The sequence below is a fragment of the Podarcis cretensis genome (genome assembly GCF_951804945.1).
Source record: "Podarcis cretensis genome assembly, chromosome: 7".
Classification (NCBI taxonomy): Eukaryota; Metazoa; Chordata; class Lepidosauria; order Squamata; family Lacertidae; genus Podarcis; species Podarcis cretensis.
The window spans coordinates 43012726-43034078 of record NC_137176.1 but is presented as its reverse complement, the minus strand read 5'-3'; the positions used below and the strand labels follow the sequence as shown (position 1 = coordinate 43034078).

Here is a 21353-nt window from a genome sequence, read left to right as displayed (position 1 = left end):
ATTTTTCACCCCAACATGCCTCACTTTACACTTATCTACATTGAATTGCATTTGCCATTTTACCACCCATTCACTCAGTTTAGAGAGGTCCTTTTAGAAATTCTTGTAATCTCTTTTTGTTTTAATGTCCCTGAACAATTTAGTATCAAGTGTTTGGATAATATATTTGCTTATGCCTAGCTATGAACACTAGAACTTTGCTTATGAACAGTTGAAACATATATCCTGTATTTAGAGCTCATGCTGTACCCATACTAATTGTATCAATAAATGTTTTGGGATTTCATGAGGGAAGATTCTGAGTCTTTTGGCCAAAGGTGGGAGCCAGGACAAATGTAGTTTTGCCCTAAAATAAAGCTCATTTGAATGAAGATTATAAATGAAATTAAAGTTTTAATACTCAATAAGGTACCAGCAAACCCATTTGTAATTTTGTTTAGCTGTATAAAAGACTGGTTTCTGCCAGAAGATAAGGAAATGACAGCCCATCTGTTAACAGCTGCACATATAGGAATTGGTAAATACAGTGGTGCCTCGCAAGACGAACGCCTCGCAAAACAAAAAACTCGCAAGACGAAAGAGTTTTCCGATTTTGAGTCGTTCCGCAAGACGAATTTCCCTATGGACTTGCTTCGCAAGAAGAAAGCCCATAGGGAAATCTCCGGGGACCTCTTTTAAATGCTGGCCGTCGGGAGCAAAGACTTTCGCCCACCGCCGGCCTTCAGAAGAGGTCCTGGACCTCTTCTGAAGGCCGGCAGGGGGCAAAAGTCTTTGCTCCCCCCCACCTGCCTTCCCGGGATAGCGGAGAAGCGCAGCGCGTTTCTCCGCTATCCCGGACGGCTTTTGAAGGCAGGTGGGAGGGAGCAAAGACTTTTGCCCACCGCCTGCCTTCAGAAGACCTCCGCTGTCCCGGGGGCTTTTAAAATGCTGGCGGTCGGCAGCAAAGCCCTCCTGTCCCCGGAGCTTGCGGGGCGGGAGGTGGGGAAAAGGGCTTTTCTTCCCACCGCCAGCCTTCAGAACAGCCTTCTGAAGGCTGGCGGTGGGAAGAAAAGCCCTTGTCCCCGCCCCCGCCAGCCTTCAGAAGAGGTCGGGGGACAGACTGTCCCCGGACCTGGTCTGAAGGTGGTTTCCATAGGAACGCATTGATTGATTTTCAATGCATTCCTATGGGAAACCGTGCTTCGCAAGATGAAAAACTCGCAAGAAGAAAAAACTTGCGGAATGAATTAATTTCGTCTTGCGAGGCACCACTGTATAGTTAATTAATATAGTTAATAGGATGGGGGGTAGACAAACAATTAAAATTAAAATTAAAAATGGGAGCATGTTTGTAATGTGTACAGTATAAGAAGACACAGGAAAATTTAGGACCATTTTGTTTGGTTTTGCTATATTGTTTTTTTTTTGGGGGGGAGAGTGCAATAAAATATATTTCAAAAGAGAGTAGGAATGTAGTGAGCCAAGGCCTGTTTGGGGCAAAAGCCTGTCTTGCTCTTTTGTAATAATGTAGGGCACAGGAATGGCTTATGAAAGCCAGAAAGTAGAATTGGAAAGCTGAGCTTGGACAAACAAGACCTGCAGAAGCTTTTGCTGTTATTATATAACTGAAAACAGTTTGCCAGGAGGGATACCTAATATTTCCTTAAAGACAAAAAGTTGCTCACCTGTACAGTAACCCTGTAAAAGAAAATTACCAAGAAGCGTTACCTCACTATTTCACAACATTAAAATTTGAAAAGATTTCATGATGGAAAAAAGCAGGAATGCCTGTGTACTTTCCTTAGCCAATATTAGGGTTGTATATGTTAGGGAGGTATGAAAGCACGGTAACTGGCCAAGCAAGAGACAATATATCATTGTGTAAGACTTAAGTGACAGTTTAGTTGTTTATGTAATAAAAGAGCTGTTGAGGATCCATGTGTTTTATTTCCTGAGCTACACCAGTTTTGCCGGTGAAAAAATATTTTTAAACTCTTTAAGATAATTCTCAAGATTTAAGTACTGTATTACAGTAGCGAATCCACTCTTTATTAGCATTTAGTGGAGTTGATTTACTTGACGGACAGGTCACCTCACATGCAGCAACCCCAGTCTTTCTTTTGCTTGCTTGCTTGAAGTGGGAGTGGGTTGGAAGAGAATTACTGAAATGCATATAGTTCACCCATTTCCCCATAATGGTTGATGTGCTTAGGTCTCATATTATATGCAGTGAGGATCATTTTGTGTGCAGGTGCTGTTCCCACAATGGACTGGCACCAGGCCCTTTATATGATTTCTGTGATAATTTACCTGTTAGACTGAGAAACGTCAGTATTATTAAAAAGTAGTATTCAGCAACTCCTGATATCCAGACCTTTCACGTTAAACATTTCCCCAATTGTTTTGTATTTCACAGACCCCTCCCCTAGTTAGGCTCTTTCTGTCAAAGTGGTTTGTTAGTCTGTGCTAAAAGGAAATCTGACCTATACAATATAACATTAATTTTTTAAAAAAACCATGCTATATATTTTACGGGTCACTCACAACCTGTGTGAGGATTACATTCCAGGGATGACGCATATATGCAAAAATGTGTATGGTGAGACAAGACCCTTCAAACTGACCCTACACAGCCATCCTTATCTTCTGGGGCTGGCATTCATAATGGGTCACATACAAACACACACCAAGCCTTGCTTACTGGGCTCTAGGATGCTCCCATGAGATATTGCAAAGCCTCCCTAGAGCTGAGTAAGCAAATCTGAGTTTCCCAGCTCAAAAAGAACTCTCCACCTTCCATGATTTTTGTGCTATTTCAACTGGCCAATCGCCAAGCATGTAAAGTTGAAATTATTATTATTTATTGAATTTATATACCTGGAGGTTTCAGGGCAGAATAAAATAAAAATATAAAACCACAAAATACATAATGAGAATAAGAACAACCACCCAATAACTCCCCCACCCCCGAAAAAAAATATTTTAAAAGGGCATAGAATGTCAATCAAATCAACCAAATGCCTAGTTAAAAAGCAACATTTTTGCCTGGCGCCTGAAGGTATATAATGAAGGTGCCAGGCAGACTTCCCTGGGGAGAGCAGTCCACAGATGGGGAGCCGGCCCGTTCTCATGTTTCCACCCTCCGTTCTCGAGTTAAGTGTGTGTACGTAGTGTAAGTAGTGTGCTGCCTCTATAATAAATATATAAAATGTTTAACATAGTATGATTTTGAAGTTTTTCATATTCACAATTAGGGTTGCCATATTTCAAACAGTGAAAATCCAGACAGAAAAGTTGTTGAATTTTGGGGGGCAAAATCGGGGTGTGTGTGCCATTTTTGAGCTATTTTTATGGAAAATTGGCAGAAATGTCATTGCTGACATGGGCTGCCATACTTCCAGATTTTCCCAGGCATTTTACTGATTTCTGCCAGGACACTGTAGAGTAAGCAGTATTCCAGATATGTCCGAAAATCTGGACGTGTGGCAGCCAATTAAATGAGTTTTGTGTATGTACTATATACAATAAGAATGAAAAGGAAGGAAGATGAAATTGCAAGACCTTTAAGGCTCTGCAATTTCATCAATATGTATGTTAAATATTTTGGTGGAAGTTAATGGGCAAACTTGCATCACAGACCACATTTGTTCAGTGGTGGTGTATTTGCACTTCTGACAAATTAAACAGTTGTCACATCACTTCCCCATAGTGGAGCAATGCTCTCCAGACTATTCTAGCAGATAAATTATGCTATTTTGTGATACTGCAATGCTATTATTTTTCTTATGTGAAGTCTTAAAGAATAGAATTATTTAATATAACGGGCTCTTTAGAAGATCTCTAAATAGACTTGGAAGACTATTAAAAAGCAGCAGCACAATTTCATATAAATTCCTGTAGCAGCTTTAGATTTGAAAATGGCCTATTTCACACTTCTTAAATTATATTTGTGTGTTTCTAGCCTGTTTCCCACTGTTCAACTCTACCTCCAATGCTGAAAACCAGTTTGGAGAAATAGTACTTGCTGATTGGAGTGGTGCAGTTTGATATAAATAACAAATAATTCATTATATAGTTTTAAGTATACTAGATTTTAATATAAAACATAATTGTTTTGGACTTTTAAAATCCTAAACCAGGAAAATCAACTGCAGATATTCAATCTGAATTTAGGACTAATTGAATTCTCTCTCAACACTTCTAACATAGGGTTACCAGACGTCCCCAGTTCCCGGAGACAGTCCCTGAATTTGCACATCTGTCCCCGGACAAATTCCGTCCCCGGAATGTCCCCAGATTTGCAAATCTGTTGCCGGGAAACATGGCAGCAGCAGCCTCAGCAGCCCGGAGCGAGCCTGTTAGCGCAGTTGGCTCTGGCTGGCTTCAGGAGCTGCCCGCTGCCGTTGCACCCGCCATTTTTCCTGCGCCACGGCAGTGAGCAGCAAGCAGCTCCTGAAGCCAGCCAGAGCCACCTGCACTACCAGGCTGGCCCCTCCTGGGCAACAGACGCCTGCCTGTGACTCCTGAGCCTCCCCTGATCTGTCAAAACAAAGGGGAAAGGCTCAGGAGTCACGGGCGGGTGGTGTGCCATTGCCCAGTTTTTTATGTTTCACGGGGTGCGAAAGAAGGGCTTTGCACTTTTATACAATATGCATGTGTGCTTGGGCCCAGGGTCTTTTGCCTCACCATCCCCACTACTGACTCCCTGTTGCTACTCAGCTTCGGGGGGGGGGGGGAGTGTCCCCGGATTCATTGAAAAAAAATCTGGTAACCATATTCTAACACGCTAGCTCAGAAGTAAGACTCATATATGGAAAGAGTATGATGCTGAAAATTAATTCATTAAACAGCAGAACATTATCAGCAGCAGTAAATGTTAAAATCCCTAAAATCAATGCTAGTGGTAACATAAACTCACATATCAACATATAAAATGCCTGGGCAAAGTGAATACCTCACTTCTGCATTTGTAACCCTAATGTCTTACGCACTATGGCAACTCTGTTGACATATAATAATATGAATTTCCTGTATTTATAACTTATAAAATGACACACACAGAGATTTATTTAAATCGCTTGAGAAGAAAGATGTTCCAGATGATTTAAGAATTTCAATTCAAGGTTGTTGTTGTTTTGTGAGTTGCAGGCTTATCTTTTGAGGAATGTGTTCTATAACATGCAGATTCAGTCTCGGTTTCACCCTCAATAAGTTCAATTTATATCTCTAATCAAGGTCTTAAAACTTGATGCTGCAAATGTAACTGACATGGCCTTCTCTCCATTGCACCTTAAGACTATCAGTTGCATCTGGCCTGCCAGTGTCTGTTGTACAGACTGAGCAGGAGTCACGTGTAGCATGGTGCAAGGGAGAATTGTGCTACTAGTCATCTATCAGTGCTTCTGTATGGTCAATATTATACAGGACACATCCAAGACACCCACACAGCCAAATTCCATACATTACATTAGACCCTGAAATAATTGCATTTCCCCAGCAATGAATCCTGTCCTGTAACGCAAAGCAGTCCTTCATTACAGCACGATGAGGGACTTGAAGAGGATGTTTACTGTCCCCAACACGTTACACAGTTTGCACTGCCTAGAATTTATTGAGGAAGTGTGAAATAGGATGCTAGAGTATGTGTGAGCGGAACTTGAACTGCAGCTTCGGTTTCACTGAGAGTATGATTCCATTGTGTTGCAATTTAGAACAAGTTGCTAAAAAGCTTGAGAATACAAATGACTTACACAGAAGTTATCTATGTGAACTTATACTGTTCAGCATTCATACCAAGACTCCCCCCCCCCCCAAGTTAACAGAGCCCTGTTTCCCCACCCCAGAGGCACAGCAGGTGGCATGAAGAGGGCATTGCTGGAAATGAGAGGTCCAGGCATAGCTCCCATGTCCCCCAACTAGTCCTCCCTCTGTTTGCTACACAGGTTCCTCATAATCTGAAGCATGAGTAACATGAATGGCATGTACATGGAAGGCTGGGCAAAAATATGTGAGACGCATGGATTTCCCACTCCATAATGATGCCCCCTCAGACTACTTGCTCGTGTAACTGGGGGCAAGTGGGAAAGCTTTGAGATCTACTGCTGTGCACAGCCGTTACACCTGAACTCAGTTGGATGGAGCCCCAAGTGATTTCATTTTGCAGAAGCCTGTATAACCTTTAAATTACAGAAATAATAAGAATAGTATTAGTTCTATTTTTGGGTACACTCTGAATAATTTACAGCAGATATGAATCAAGCGATTTCAGAGGAGAGAAAATTTGGCTTAAATGTACATTGGCAATAGCTTTAAACAGTTCCTGCACCAATTAGCAAGAAATGTTCATCACCACCTGATATTACAAAATGATGTTTCCCTCCCTGCCTGTTTTGTGTGCGTGTGTGTTGTTTTTTGTGGGTTTTGGGCCTGGAAATTGTGTGGTAACAGCAGTAGGAATCCTGAGTGTTCCATGTGAATAGTTTTGCTGTAGATATACATTTTAACCTTGAAACCGTGGGAGTCTTCTAAACTCTCTGTGTAAAAGACAGTTTTCCAGATATAAATCTTAATATTGTTTATATAAGGACAGGGGTTAATGATTTGGCTCAGAAGCCAAAAATATCAGTTGAGCTAAAATATGGTTTATACACTAAATTTAGCTGTAGAATGAACTCTCCCCAAATCCACACCCCTATTGATGACTGCTTCTGTATTTAAATGCCAACTTAAGTCAAATATGACAAATAGTTTTGAACATTATTACGTTAAAAGAGAATGTTTCCAGAACCTCCCTGGAGGCTAGTAGACATGGTCTTTTTGCCAGTCAGTGAGTTCATTGCTAAATAGAAAACAGAATTTGGAATAATGACTGCTGGTGTCACCAAGGGCACTGATGTTTGAGGTTCCCGAAAATGGGGAAGCATTGCTATTTCCAATTGCAGTTCATAAAAAGGATGATGTGTTTGAGGGGCTTTTTCCCCCAGATGCAAGGTTGTGGGTTCCCAAGGCAGGCTGATAGCTTCCACCCCTTTCCAGCTTTCTGACAATAATGTTACAGATCTGGGGTAACAGAATTTGGGGGTGCAAGGGCACCTATAACTGCTAGAATTAGTGAATGTTAGAAATTAATAAAAGGGTGGAATTTAGCTGATTTTTTGAGTACTGAAGGGAAGATGCCAGGCCAGTGGAAAAATACAGACTAAGCTCACTTTCCAGGGCCAGGGCCTCACCTGGGATAAAAGTCATTAAGCATGGCAAAAGGTGTTGATAGCCCATCACAGGGAAATCCTTGGGCCTGTGCCAACGGAGGTGGCTAGGGTTATGCTGAGCAATGACGTAATTACAGGGAAATAGTCATCTTTTAAAACTGGGCTTGGAATAGCGGGAAGAATGGGTGAGCAGACAGGGGTTGCTTGGCAAGGGGTTTTCTGGAAAGGAGAAGCAGGAAGTCGAGAGAACTTTATACTTGGGGCTGAAGGGCAGATGCCATGAGGGCTGGCTGAAGACAAGCTGGACAAGAGGCACAGAGATGGCACTTAGAAAGCCTATGAATGCAGCGCTGAGCTGCGGTGAAGGACGGGCCTTCTTGAAATGAGAATGCTGTCAACTCCACACACTCTCCATCGGTGCACAGGTTGTAAAAATATGTTAATAAAGCCCATTTTAAAAGACAGGACAGCCTCCACTGCGTCTTGATTCCCAATGGAAACATGACCCTGAGTGAGCACCTGGAACCTGCCGGAATTTTGCTCTCTCATTGAAAGAGGAATCACTTTGTCTGATCTTTAGATCGCGATCTCTGAAGAGCCTTCAGAGGAAGTTTATCTCCTGAGGTGTACAGGGGTAAAGCACCCTAAACTGCTCTTTAATCTCCAATCCTAAATACAAATAATTTGGTACATGTTAGTGAAGCATTTAATTATGTGTTTGTCACAAATTAATACCTACTAATAGAAACCTAGCTTGACTATATTAGAATCATAGTTTGCCTCTCTCTTTATGTTACTGAAATATTGTTTAATGAATACATTTGTAATTTCTTTCAGTGAAGACATTCTACAGTGTTGCTGCAGCAAGTCTCTAGAATTGCTGGAGAATATGTTTTTTGTTGTAGACTCAAAGTAAAATATTTTTGTTTAAATCTCATGCTCCCATATCTCACTAAATCTAGTCAGCTGATACAAACTGGCAACCATTTTATAATCAAGGCCGTCTGGCTTGAGGATTTATTTTATGTGTGACAATGCAAATAAATACTAAGTGAATATTTCAGTATTTGAAACTTTCATAGTAAAACAAAAAAATACTTTCCGGACAAATTCCTAAAACTCGTAATTTCACATCTGAGATACGGAAACTTGTCCCCCTTATATGTAACATGAGTTACCCATTTTAACAGTTACATAAATAGGTTACAACAAATAAACTGAATTTTATTTTAAATGGCTGTTAGAATTTGAATCCATTTAAAGGTGTTTGTTACCTTACTAGACTGAAAACCAGAGGTGTAAACTATTTAGAATGCAGTTTTGTTGTTTGCCCAAATGTAATGTGAGCTGGCACATTTTGTTTTGTTATTGCTGCCCTCTGCAGGTTGCTTAAAGTATAATGAAAAGGGAGTTGGGTGCTTGGAAAAGCAGTTTTCTAGTGACCAAATGTTTTGTCCATGTGACCAAATTATTTGTTATAATCCATAATCAAAGGGAGAGGGATTGGGCGGTGGGGGAGAAAGGAAGGAAGGAAAATCCAACCTCAGCCACATCTTATTAGCTACAAAGTTCTTATAAGAACCAGTTGGAATTGAAACAGTTCAAAGAAAGGAGGAGCCAAAAGTTGCTGATTTTTCAGCAGAGCATACAGTAGAGACCCGGCAGTCCCAACTCTGCTGCAGCCTGATAGAAAGGCTATATAATATGGCGTCTCTGTAGAGTTCAGATAGGGATTGGTCATATTTTCAGTGGTAGAGTTACTTTAGACTCTGAATTTAATGGTTTTGTAGGAGGGGCCTTCATTAGATGGTAACGTGTATTACAGTACTTACTTCAAAATATGGTAAGCCACCCCTAATGCTCATTTTGCTGAGTGGAGCACTGGACATCTGTTCCAAACATGGCACGTTTCAAAAGGCTGCCTGAAACAGTCCTATACACTAGGCAAATTAGGCCCAGCAGGCTAAAGATTCCCCAAGGCTGGTGTCTAAGATTCTTGTCTTGGTAGCATTTTGAAAGGTACCATGTTTCTAACAACCAATCATTCACAAGGAACCTGTTTCTACTGGGATTGTATTAAGATTTCTTTGAATAGTAAAGATGATGTTGAGATTAGGATTAGGATTTTTTAATTATTATTTGTACCCTGCCCATCTGACTGGGTTGCCCCAGCCACTCTGGGCAGCTTCCCACATATATAAAAACCTTGTAAAACATTAAACCTTAAAAGCTTCCCCATACAGGGCTGCCTTCAGATGTTTCCTAAATGTTATATAATTAGTCATTTCCTTAACATCTGATGGGAGGGCAGTCCACAGGGTGGGTGCTACTACCGAGAAGGCCTGGTGCCCTGGAACTTTGCTTCTCACAGTGAGGGAACTGCCAGAAGGCCCTCAGCGCTGGACCTCAGTGTCCAGGCTGAGAGATGGGGGTGGAGACACTCCTTCAGGTATACAGGGCCAAGGTTGTTTAGGGCTTTCAAATAAAAAATCCTTTTTATGCATGTCTTTTTTTTAAAAAGCATGCCTTACTTTTCTCTATAAAATTCTCTCTCTCTCTCTCTCTCTCTCTCTCTCTCTCTCTCTATATATACATATCAACCACACACCAAACAGTTACAACTGTTCACATTACATTGATTTCTGTGGTAGTATTAAGCACATGCTCCAGGCTTTTCAATTTCAGCAGTTTAGAAGGGGTTCCTCACAAGTAAATATCCATTTTCTTTTGATGTGTGAAACCTTAGCTCCAAACCTTTTCGAACCGGGGGGGGGGGGTGCAGGTTGAAATCTGCACTTTTGTGTTTTCTGCCTACATAAGATAAATTTTAAGATTGCTTGTCAAAGAAAGTGTCAGATGTGTTTCCAAGGCAACTTACTAAAGATACTTAGAAATCTAAAGATAGATATAATAATGTCAGTAGCTAAATAATATTGTTCATCTTGGCCTTTTTCTCTTTAACAAATGTGAAATATTTAAGATAGATTCAGAAGCCTTCTAACTATTGCTGTTTTGGGCAGTTTATTGCAGCGTTAGTTCATGTTAGAGCAAAGTGATAAAGGAAAACACAGTGAGATGCACAGGGAAAGGAAGTTCCCTGTTGGCAGGCAGGATCAACTTGTTTGTCTTTCCCATTTTCTCAGCCATATAACTTGATTCAAAATTCTCTCCCAGGTTTTATGTTCTGGACAAACAGCTCACTTTGCTGCAAGGAATGTTTGCGGCCAAGGGTTAAGATGGATTACTTTTTTAATTAGCAAACCTGTTTAAGGCATGATCCTATGCACATTTAAAGGTAAAGGTACCCTTGACCGTTAGGTCCAGTCGCGGGCGACTCTGGGATTGTGGCACTCATCTCACTCTATAGACTGAGGAGCCAGCGTTTGTCCGCGGACAGCTTCTGGGTCATGTGGCCAGCATGACTAAGCCGCTTCTGGCGAACCAGAGCAGCGCACGGAAACGCCGTTTACCTTCCCGCTGGAGTGGTACCTATTTATCTACTTGCACTTTGATGTGCTTTCAAACTGCTAGGTTGGCAGGAGCAGGGACTGAGCAACGGGAGCTCACCCCGTCACGGGGATTTGAACCGCCGACCTTCTCATCGGCAAGCCCTAGGCTCTGTGATTTAGACCACAGCGCAACTGAACCCTGTGCAACTGATTTATAAGAAAATGTGCTACTTCATTGAACTGTAGGATTCTCACAAAAGCTGTATGAAGTCAGTTAAACCTTTTTATGTGGCAGCCAAAGGCAGCACTGTTTACTGCGGTTTCATGCCTAGACAAATAAATGTTTGAGTGTAAAGTGTTGTTCAGATTTCACGAAAAAGCACAAGCAATATTTTTTTTTACATATGCCAACATAGATATCCTGTATATATTAAAGAGGAAAGTTGCATATGGTTGGTGAGTTATCATTAGAGGTTTATCAGACATCTGATGCAACGAGAACTTTTGAGCAGCATATAAAGGTAGTGTGTGTTTAAAAACAAGTGCCTTAGAACAACCAGTCATGCACAGGGTTTAAATACTTATGTGTGAGAAGAAAGGTTGTCAGGGTCCCATTGAGGCTGCTATTGCCTTTCTACCAAAAAGCTCATCCCTCTGCACTGTTACTATGCATGGGGGGACGGTGTCATTCATCTTGCAGAGGAGGGATTGGCATGGAAGTAAACTGCAAAGTACCTTGCCATTTCCAACCTTAAACAAATCTTCACTTTGCCTTGTAACTTTCACTAGATTTTGTCAAAATAGATATGCTGTGGAGGATCTGTGATCAGATCTCCAAATGTTGTGTATTTTCACTTAGAGCTGCTGCTATTATCCCTGCCAATTTGGATCCTGGCCATTGTTCTGAGGGAGGAGTTAACTCTTTTCTCTCAGTACAATGTGAGAACCTCTTCTGTTGCCACTCTAGCAGCAGTTTTGAAAGGTGATTGGAGTCAGGGAAACATCTGTGCTTAAAGCAGTGTCACAGCCCAAATAAAAATCTTAAAGTGCTTGTAGTTGCATATGAGCAAAAGGAAAATGTGTTGGAAGCTCCAATCACAGAGTAGTGTGATCCTTCCACAACTGTATCCTACAATATGGCATCAGGAAAGGGGGCTATATGTCTGTTTTAGTGGCATCATAAGCCTTAGAAAATCAGTCATATCCAGCCAGCACCCCAAATTACAATAGCTCTACTATTATGGGAAAGAGAGAGGTTTTAGGTTTATCCTCTAAACCAGGAGGGTGGGTGGGTGTCTAATCTGTTGCCCTCCTGATCTTGTTGAGACTCCACATTCATCATTCCTGATGCTTCACCACGCTAGCTGGGGCTGTTGGTACCTAGAGGCCACAGTTCAGCCTCTGCTGTTGCAAAACTAAAGCGGTTTATTGAGGAGAGACGTATAAGCCTGCAAATGAACAACAGCTTCTCATTTCCTGTAAACTGGAAATAACCTAGCACTTCTCTCTGCTTGATGTCTGCTCTTCTTTAAAACTTTAACACCACACTTTTATTTCCTGGTAGTCAGCCAGTTGCCATAGCAACAGGTGTTGGAAATTCAGGTAATATGAGTCAGGGCTAATCCTGCTAATCTGTACATCTTTCCTAGGAGCCTTGTCTTGGTTCATCCCTGTCTTATGCTTGTAGCTGTGCCCTGTATCCCTTGTGAAAATAAACCTTTTGGTGGATTCATAGGGTTCCTAAATCTAAAAGTAATGCAGGGCACGTTATCTTGTTGATTGTTTACGGGGGGAAATGTTTTAAAACTCAAGTAAAAACATTAACAAAATACCAGAATTGAGCAAAATAATGCAAGCAATGGTCCACATACAACAAATATAAATAATAGGTGAGCTCTTTCATTAATCAAAGTAGCCCCATTGAAATCAGTAGACTTGTCTTTCCATTTTAACGGGGTCTACTCAATTTCTTAGTTGGCCAATAAGATGGGTAATCTAACAATAAATATGCATGATGATTTCTTAAAAAGATTGTATTTTAGAAAGTGAAGGTGCTGCACTGTTTCTGCAGAGATACACTAAACAATGCACATCCACAGGGTTGTTATAGTGGTTGCCTAAACTTCTTTGTTTGTTGCATTAGCTTTTTAAAGTTCTGAATATCACCTTTTACATCTTTCTTGATAGGTAATTAATCCAACATTTGGATTGTATAGGCTTCTATTGGGGGCCCTTGTACTGTAAAAAGTATTGGATAAATGGTGTTTTGGTTGCAACGTTAACCATGTTTCTTAGATTACCCACCATATGTATCATAATAATAGTGGGGATGAGGCAGCTGTTATTGGGTGTTTTAGATATATTAGATTTTCCATGGTTAACAGCTGTGTTTTCTTTCAGCTTTCTAGAAAGAATAGACAGTGTCAGTCTGATTGATTACACACCCACAGATCAGGTGAGTAAAGTGGGAAACAACTGGCTGTGAACTGTAAGCCATCTTCATATTTTTTTTAGCATGTCCAGTGGTGTCCATCTGCTGAGAGAATAAAACTGTCCGTGGAACAGGAATGCAGTGTCTGGTATTTCCCTTGCATGCTCTATGCCACTGAAACCTGCTCTGGGTTCCTGAGGGACCCTCCAGAACAGGCTTCAAAAAATTGCCTCTGTCCCTGTTCTACTGGTAGATTTGTTTCATGAGTGCACAGACACCACTGGATGCTACCCATAGCATTTAATTTTAAATATACTAATTTTAAACCGTTCGGTGGGGGGAATGTCTCAAATGAAGGATGAGTTAATTCTGTCATGTTTGCTTCCTTAAAATTCAGAGATCACAATTCACAGAAAGAACGCAGATCATTTGTTGAAGTGTTCTAGTCCTTCATCCATGACTGGTGAATTTAGTTTTTGTGAACAACAGAGGCTTTAACCTTTTCCCTTCCATGCCACGTGGCAGACTGCTTTTGAAACTGGGGCGGGGGGGGGGAGATTAAAAACAATTTATTGTATTGCGGGGTGGAGGCAGCCATTCAAAGAACAAAAGTAAAATAGTTCCACCTTGCTTGATTCTAAGCAGGTCTTCAGATCCTGGCCAGTATCAAAAAGTAAATATCACCCAACTCCTTGTTTGCATTTCCTGATGCCCAAGAAGCAAAACACATCAGCCCTTTTCACTGCTGATTGTGAGGCACGTGCCATCATGGTGTCTGGCATAGACACAAAGGCATACCTTTTCAGAGGGAATTTAGCCAGATATGGGAAGAACTGTGCAGTTTGAGAAGTTACCAAGAAGAGAGAGCCAGCTGACGAAACAGTTGTGTCAATTCACATTGTGCATCAGTTGCACTGAAATGTTGATATATATCAGTTAAAATTGTATAGTCCAGGGTAGACAATGTGATGCCTCCCAGATATTGTGGGCAACAACTCCCACCAGCCCCAGCAGAGTGGCCAAGAGTCAGGGGGTGATGAGGGTTGTCATTCAAAACATCTGGAAGAACCACGTTGGCTACTCCTGTACTCCTAGTATAAAAAAGTGCTTTTTTTAAACCAAAAAACTACATACTTCTGATTCTGTTTTTCCTTTCCAGGATCTCTTGAGGTGCAGGGTTTTGACATCGGGGATTTTTGAGACAAGATTCCAAGTAGATAAAGTAAACTTTCAGTGAGTACACTAGTACTGTAGTAATCTGTATTTTTTGTCATTATGGTAAAGTAGAGGCGACCAAATTAACTTAAAAAAAATTATAGAACCATTTTTTTCAAATAACCTCGTGGGCTGCAACAGGATTGCACAAGAGAAGAGCAAAGCTTGAAACGTATACAAAAGCTCCATTTGTTGCACAAGCCATTGCTGGTTATTTACTTCTTTTGGTAAATTATGGTCCTTGAACTTTCAAATTTCAGATGAGGTCTTTCCAAGGCTTTATATAATGATAATGAAAGAGCAGAAGTGTTATTTCACGAGCCCTAATTCAAATAGCACATTAAAATCCCTGGGTTTTGAATTTTTATATTTGATACCTACGAAAGCAATGATAGCTACTACAAAGAGAAGTTTAATTAACATTTAGTCTATGTTTGCTGTTAATACTTTTTTCTAGTCTGACTGCAGCAATGAAGCATTCCCAATGAACCATTTTAATACTTTTACCCATTTGAATTTTTTGGTATATTCTGGAATGTTCTTAGGCCTCAAAGATATGCTGCATCTCAAAATGATTACATTCTAAACAGTGCTTCTAAAACTCTAGTAAAGCTGAATAACTTTCTCAGCCTTGTAAAAGTATTGTAGGAATGTCAAGTTAATTCCTTCTGTCCTCTGAATCACTATAGCAGGCACAGGCAAACTCGGCCCTCCAGATGCTTTGGGACTACAATTCCCATCATCCCTGACCACTGGTCCTGTTAGCTAGGGATCATGGGAGTTGTAGTCCCAAAACATCTGGAGGGCCAAGTTTGCCTATGCCTGAGATAGAGGATCCTTGCCCTTTTTCTCAGTAGACTTGTTTGGCCCACTTTCTTGTTGCATTTTGGGTCTTGCCTTTGCGACATGTTTGGAAATTTGCACTCTCAGCCAGACCCCCCCCCCTTTTCACAACTGATCTGTGTTTCCTCAACTATCTGTTAGTATATAAATAAAACATTATTTTCGGGAAGCTGAGGGAATGTCCCTTTTTTCATGCAATAAATACTGCCATTTCATTTGGAAGTTTAACAACATAGCATGCAAAGTGTAACTTTCCTTGTGCATGCCAAAACGTAACAACCTCTGGCTTTTCAACAGCATGTTTGATGTAGGTGGTCAGAGAGATGAAAGAAGAAAATGGATCCAGTGTTTTAACGGTAAGCAATATATTCACATTATGTGTTCTAAGAATGTTTCCAGCTCCCTTATTTTATGTTGTAAGTGTACATAATTTAGATTGATCTGAGTTTCTAAACCTTCAGAAATCTTTACCATTTTGTCTGTATATCCTAGATTGCATTTATATAAATACCATCATAAAACATGTTTATTTACTGTGGCAATGAACGCAACACAGTAAAAATCTTATTCTCTGGGTGTTCTGTTCTCCTCTAGATGTCACAGCTATTATCTTTGTCGTGGCCTGTAGCAGCTACAACATGGTCATAAGGGAAGACAACAACACAAACAGATTACGGGAGTCCCTGGACCTCTTCAAAAGTATCTGGAACAACAGGTAAAATTCCCATACAACAGAGCAACTATATTGGGAAGGGGGAATAGTATGTAGCATTTCTAGCCCTCCATCCTCTGCTGCCACCAGGTAAGCACTGGCACACTGGCCTGGGATGGGATACGCAGAGAGTGAAGATCACTTTCTGTGCTCCCCATCCCCCACCACCACTGGGTGTAGCAGGCGGGGGCAGGACACATCATGTGATGCCAGGCCCCTTCAGTGGGGGGCAAGTCGCCCCCCCTGCTTCCAAGCTTCCTTGCCTTGCTTCTGCGTTGCCAGAAGCAACTGGCTGGCTGCTGCTGGAAATTAGGACACTGAATGATGTTTGTATGAGATTCTAACATGTGGGTCTTTGCAGGTGGTTACGGACAATTTCTATCATTTTGTTTTTGAATAAACAAGATATGCTGGCTGAAAAAGTCTTGGCAGGGAAGTCTAAAATTGAAGATTATTTTCCTGAATTCACACGTTACACTGTACCTGAAGATGGTGAGTTTCTTATCTGCATTGTGATTAAGTAGCTAGGGTAATCTTTGGTTTCCTTTAATGTCATGCATAAATTCCTTAAATAACATATATATCAAAGTAAATATATCAATGCAGAAGTTAAGATATATTTTGTTCCAAGTAACACTAATAAACCTTTAGACAACCAATAGGCTGGTTAGTTGAGATGGAAGTGTGGCCTTGCTTGACAGTCACCTAAGAGAGGAAAACCAGCAGGGAAGGAGGAAAGAGTGGTGAAAACATCCAGCAATTGGGCTGAGCTGCAAACCATCCTTAGGATTGGTGGGATCTCAGTAGCACCCACTACTTCTGCCGCAGCAGGTCTGAGCAGAAGATCTGACAAGATACGCCAGTCCCCTCTGCAGCTCTGACATGGTCATGACAGAAGCAATTAACAGCTGCTGCCTCAGACAACCTTTTTGGCAAACCTCTTCCTCTTCTCAAACTTGGAGAGCTCAGAAAGGTAGTTCTTTCCTGACTTCCCATGCAGTTTCAGAGGGCCATAGTTCTGTAGTGCAAAAGGTTCCACATTCAATCACTAATATCTCAAGGTAGGACTAGAAAAACTCCCCTGTCTGAAGCTTTGGATAACTGCTGCCTGTCAACGAAGACAATACTGACAGGGACAAATAGTAGCTTCCCATGTCCCCACATTTCAGAATGCCTCTGCAGGTCAGTACGAGATCAGAAACAAGGCCCAGCACCTTCCTCAGAGGTGGGGTGGGGCCACTGGCAGGCACAAATTTTGGCTGACTATCAAGGTCAGATTTCTAGATCCCTGCCCTTGTGGTGCCTTGCTAACAATCCTCTACTCTCCCACATTATCTTAATCACTGTTCCTTCAGAGCCTTTCTATAGTCTCCCTTTGCCTCAGTAAGTTTTTTATCTCATTTTCTACCTACCGTATTTTTCGCCCTATAGGACGCACTTTTTCCCCTCCAAAAATGAAGGGGAAATGTGTGTGCGTCCTATGGGGCGAATGCAGACTTTCGCTGAAGCCTGGAGAGCGAGAGGGGTCGGTGTGCACCAACCCCTCTCACTCTCCAGGCTTCAGGAAGCTATCCGCAAGCCTTGGGAGCTCCGCCTGAGTTCCCGTCGGGCTCCCAAGGCTTGCGGATAGCAGCCTGCATTCCAAAGCCTGGGGCGCACTGCACAGCGTGCCCCAGGCTTCGTGCAGATATCGGGCAGCCCCACAAGCTCGGGGGACAGCGGGGAGGCGCAGTGCCGCCATCCCGCTGTTCCCCGACCTGGTTTGGAGGCTGCCAGCCCCACAAGCTCAGGGGACAGATATCTGCAAGCCTAGGGAGACCGGCGCGACTTCCCGCCGGGCTCCCTAGGCTTGCGGATAGCAACCTGTTCTGGGGGCTGGGGTCGGGGGAAGCTCGGGCATCCCCCGCCCCAGCCCTGCGCCTGGGGGAAAAATAATTTCCCCCCCTTTATTTCCCCCCCCCAAAAAAATTAGGTGTGTCCTATGGGCCGGTGCGCCCTATGGGACGAAAAATACAGTAATTTTTGTTCATATTTATCTTTCTCAGTCCCTTGCCCGCTTTTCACTCTTTCATTGGCCTTCTTCTTGCTTCTGGACTTCCTGCCCTTTGGGTTTCTTAATTTCCAGATTCTTTTCCCAAACTCCACCAGACAAAGTAACAAATACTCAAGAGCAGTTAGACTGAAAACTGCTTAGCTCCTTGAACTACTGAGCATTCCATGTGACTACACCAGATGAGAATCATGTATGAAGGTTTCATTGCCATAACCAAAATGTAGATAGCCTGGGAGCAAATCCTCTTATCTTGTTTAAATGTTAATGTGTTCTGTGTATTATTCTTCCTATCTCAGACAACTGTTGCTTTGTTGAGCAATTCCTTTCTTCCAACGCCTCTCCATATTGCGTCGTGTTAGGGCACTTCCCCACCAAACCTACCTTGATGCCTAGCCCTCCTACCCTGTTCACAACTACCCTAAAGGCTGCCTGCTTCCTCCTCCTCCTCCTCCAGACTCAGTTTTGCCCTTATAGAACTCAAACCAATACAAAGGTCTCTACCTGCCCTTGGCTCTGGTTCCACCTACTGTTGGCCTCCCTGCATTATGCCCTATTGGCCCAATGAGCACCAGTCACCACTGGTTAGACAGTAATCAAGAGAGCATTTGCCCACATGGGAATATTTTAGCTGATGTATATTACAATGATGAAAGTATAAGTTGTAGATAATGATGTACCTAAATGTTACTATTGCAAGGAATGTCGCTTGTTCAGGGAGTTCTGGGGATTAAGTGTGTGAAATGAGGTTAGTTTTATTTAAGTTAATAAATGTTCTTACATTTGACAGTATTAGCCATAAAATTGTACTGATACATAAAAGGCAGTAAATTGCCCATGCTTATCTAATCTGCCTTAACCATGCTTTCCTTTTTTTATATCTACATGTCATTACTACTTACTTATTTAATGTTCCTAACAGCAACGCCAGATGCAGGAGAAGACCCCAAAGTTACAAGAGCAAAGTTTTTTATCCGGGATGAATTTTTAGTAAGTGACACTTTAAAAAACATTGACTGGCTGTGTTAATTTACTATCGATAAACTCATTTGACCAGAAAGGAGTTTTAGTATAATCTTTGAACGTTATAGAAAATGTGTAACATCTTGAAATCCAGCTGTTATTTAAATATTAATCAACAATGTCCCCGTTTTATAAATCAGGAAAAAATGCCTGGTCACTTGTCTAGCTACGTAGAATTATTTTGTCTTCTATCTGGTATTCCTTTTAGAATGGCTTGCCTTTCACCTCCAGCCCATTTGTGTGAACCAGATAACTAAGATTAATGCATATAACCCTCTGGTTTTAGATTGGACACGCACACACACTTTGCCATTTCCAGGTCTGCCTTTCACTTCTCAAAGCAGCACTTTGTTGTGTTGATAGCTGTCCAATGGCAGGTACAGTTTGTGCCTTTCAAGTCTTGACTCTGTATTGGTTTTCTTCCCCCTGCAGAGAATAAGCACGGCGACTGGAGATGGAAAGCATTACTGCTACCCCCACTTTACATGTGCAGTTGACACAGAAAACATCCGCAGAGTGTTCAACGACTGTAGAGACATCATTCAGAGAATGCACCTTCGGCAGTATGAACTATTGTAATTGAGAACACCATGGAGCCTGTGGTTTTAAACATAATCTTTTTTTCCGACTTCTTCATGTGAAGTAAGAGGGAGATGCTATATAGATACACGTCTGCCTCCTCAGTTTGTTTACTTTGATTAGCCTTTCAACCCAGTTCATGCTTTATGGGACGATGTGTGTGCTTTATTTTTATATGCCACTTCTGTGTCATTCCACTAAGGCCTTTGGCTACCTCTGTTTCCTTAGGTTTGGTTGCATTTTTGTTTTGTTTTTAATTGGACATAGCCTGCTAGTTGTTTTTTCCCCCCAGCAGGTTTGTTCAAGCTGGTATCTGCTAGTTGGGCGACACCATGTCATACTTGCGGTGTGCATGGGTTTCCTTTCTACCGTGACGCTGAAGAGTACTTGATAGATTGGGTGGGGGAGAATAATGCACTTTGTTTTAGGGTTGTGAAATACTGTTGAGGATATATACACGCGTGATGTAGCAGCACCACAATATTAGTCACAGTTTTTAACATAACTGAGTTGCAGGTCAGCTGACAAAGGTGACCTCCTCTTCTAAGCCATTATTGGCACAGGAAATAGACTAGATAGTGAGGCACAGGGAAGATGAGCAATTTTTCTGGAGGTTTGGAGCCAAGAGTCTCTACACACCTCAGGCATTTGAATTCAGAGCTACTTTTTCAGACTACTTGCATCTAGGCAGAAAATTCACCCTCACTTTTGTTTCTTCTGTCCACAAATGATCCAACTACTTTAGATCATTTTTGGACAACAGTCTTCTCCCTATATATATAATATATATAATATATATATATTATTTTTGTTTTACTGCTGGTTTATTATTATATTGTACAGACTGTAAAGTGTAATATTATTTTGTACAATTTTATTGAAGATAAATACTTGTAGAAGATCTTTGTGCCTTGATTATGGCTGTACCTGTAAAACGAGCTAAGATGTAAGTATGTTTTTGATTGCGCTGTACAGCTTGATGTCAACTTTACCTGCAGCAGTGACTGAAGGTAAAAAACTTCTCTGTAGAGTTTAGGGTTTTTCTGGTTTATATAAAAAGAAATGCTCTTTAGTATAAAAAAAAATATAAATTATGCAAATTTTAGTCATATACCTTTGAAAGTAAGTTATTACTGCCACCAGATGTTGCAGCAAATATGCCTTTCTCAGTCTTAGCTTTAAAACACTGAAATTGATTCAAGTGTCCAAATTGCAACCTGGTGTTTTCATGGAAACCAAGGATTTTGTTTTACCTTTAAAAAAAAACCTATGTTCAGTAATTCTTTGGTCATTCATAGCCAATTTCACAATTGCAGATTGTGAATGTGTAGAAGCACCATTAGATAAAGGCTCTTCAATCTCTGTTGCAACAGCCGCTTTCATTGTGCAAATTGGAAGAAAGAAGAAAAGGTTTAACCCTTGTGTCTGGCCTAAGAGAATTACAAGATGACAATTTTATTTCTCTTAATAAAGAGACCTTAGAAAATGGTTTTATTTTAAATATTGTAGAATCACAATGTGTGGATATTTCTCAAACTTGAATAATTTATGCAAATGACATTCACAAAATAAGTTGTGGTACAGTATAATATAAAAGCAAGAATTGCAGTAGCAATAAGGCATGTCCTTCTCAGTACTATAACACTGCTTTTATATTTTATACATAGGTGTTATGTCAGAGTACATAGTTTCCTGTGTCCAAGGTAACCTGTACAAACGTTTAAAATTTGTAATTGCAATAACAAAATTTAGAAGTGTTAGCCTACATACCTTCATAGATTATGTATCTCTTGGATTATCTTCACCCTTTGCTTTAAATTTAAAGGCAAATTACTCTTTGAAATATTTTCAACCACCCAATGTG

At 41.1% G+C, this 21353-nt stretch overlaps 1 protein-coding gene across 7 annotated transcripts in view; it reads left to right on the top strand.

The window, feature by feature from the left end:
- Nucleotides 1-20990, top strand: part of GNAL (G protein subunit alpha L) — a 172619-nt gene extending 151629 nt beyond the window's left edge. For all 7 annotated transcript variants that reach the window (XM_079982954.1, XM_079982955.1, XM_079982957.1 and 4 more), the window contains 7 exons: nucleotides 13037-13091; nucleotides 14227-14300; nucleotides 15423-15481; nucleotides 15720-15840; nucleotides 16199-16329; nucleotides 18810-18877; nucleotides 19343-20990. In XM_079982954.1, the coding sequence (XP_079839080.1) occupies nucleotides 13037-13091; nucleotides 14227-14300; nucleotides 15423-15481; nucleotides 15720-15840; nucleotides 16199-16329; nucleotides 18810-18877; nucleotides 19343-19489 (655 nt within the window). In that variant the 3' untranslated portion in view covers nucleotides 19490-20990. The remainder of the gene's footprint in view (nucleotides 1-13036; nucleotides 13092-14226; nucleotides 14301-15422; nucleotides 15482-15719; nucleotides 15841-16198; nucleotides 16330-18809; nucleotides 18878-19342) is intronic.
- Nucleotides 20991-21353: the final 363 nt, after the last annotated feature.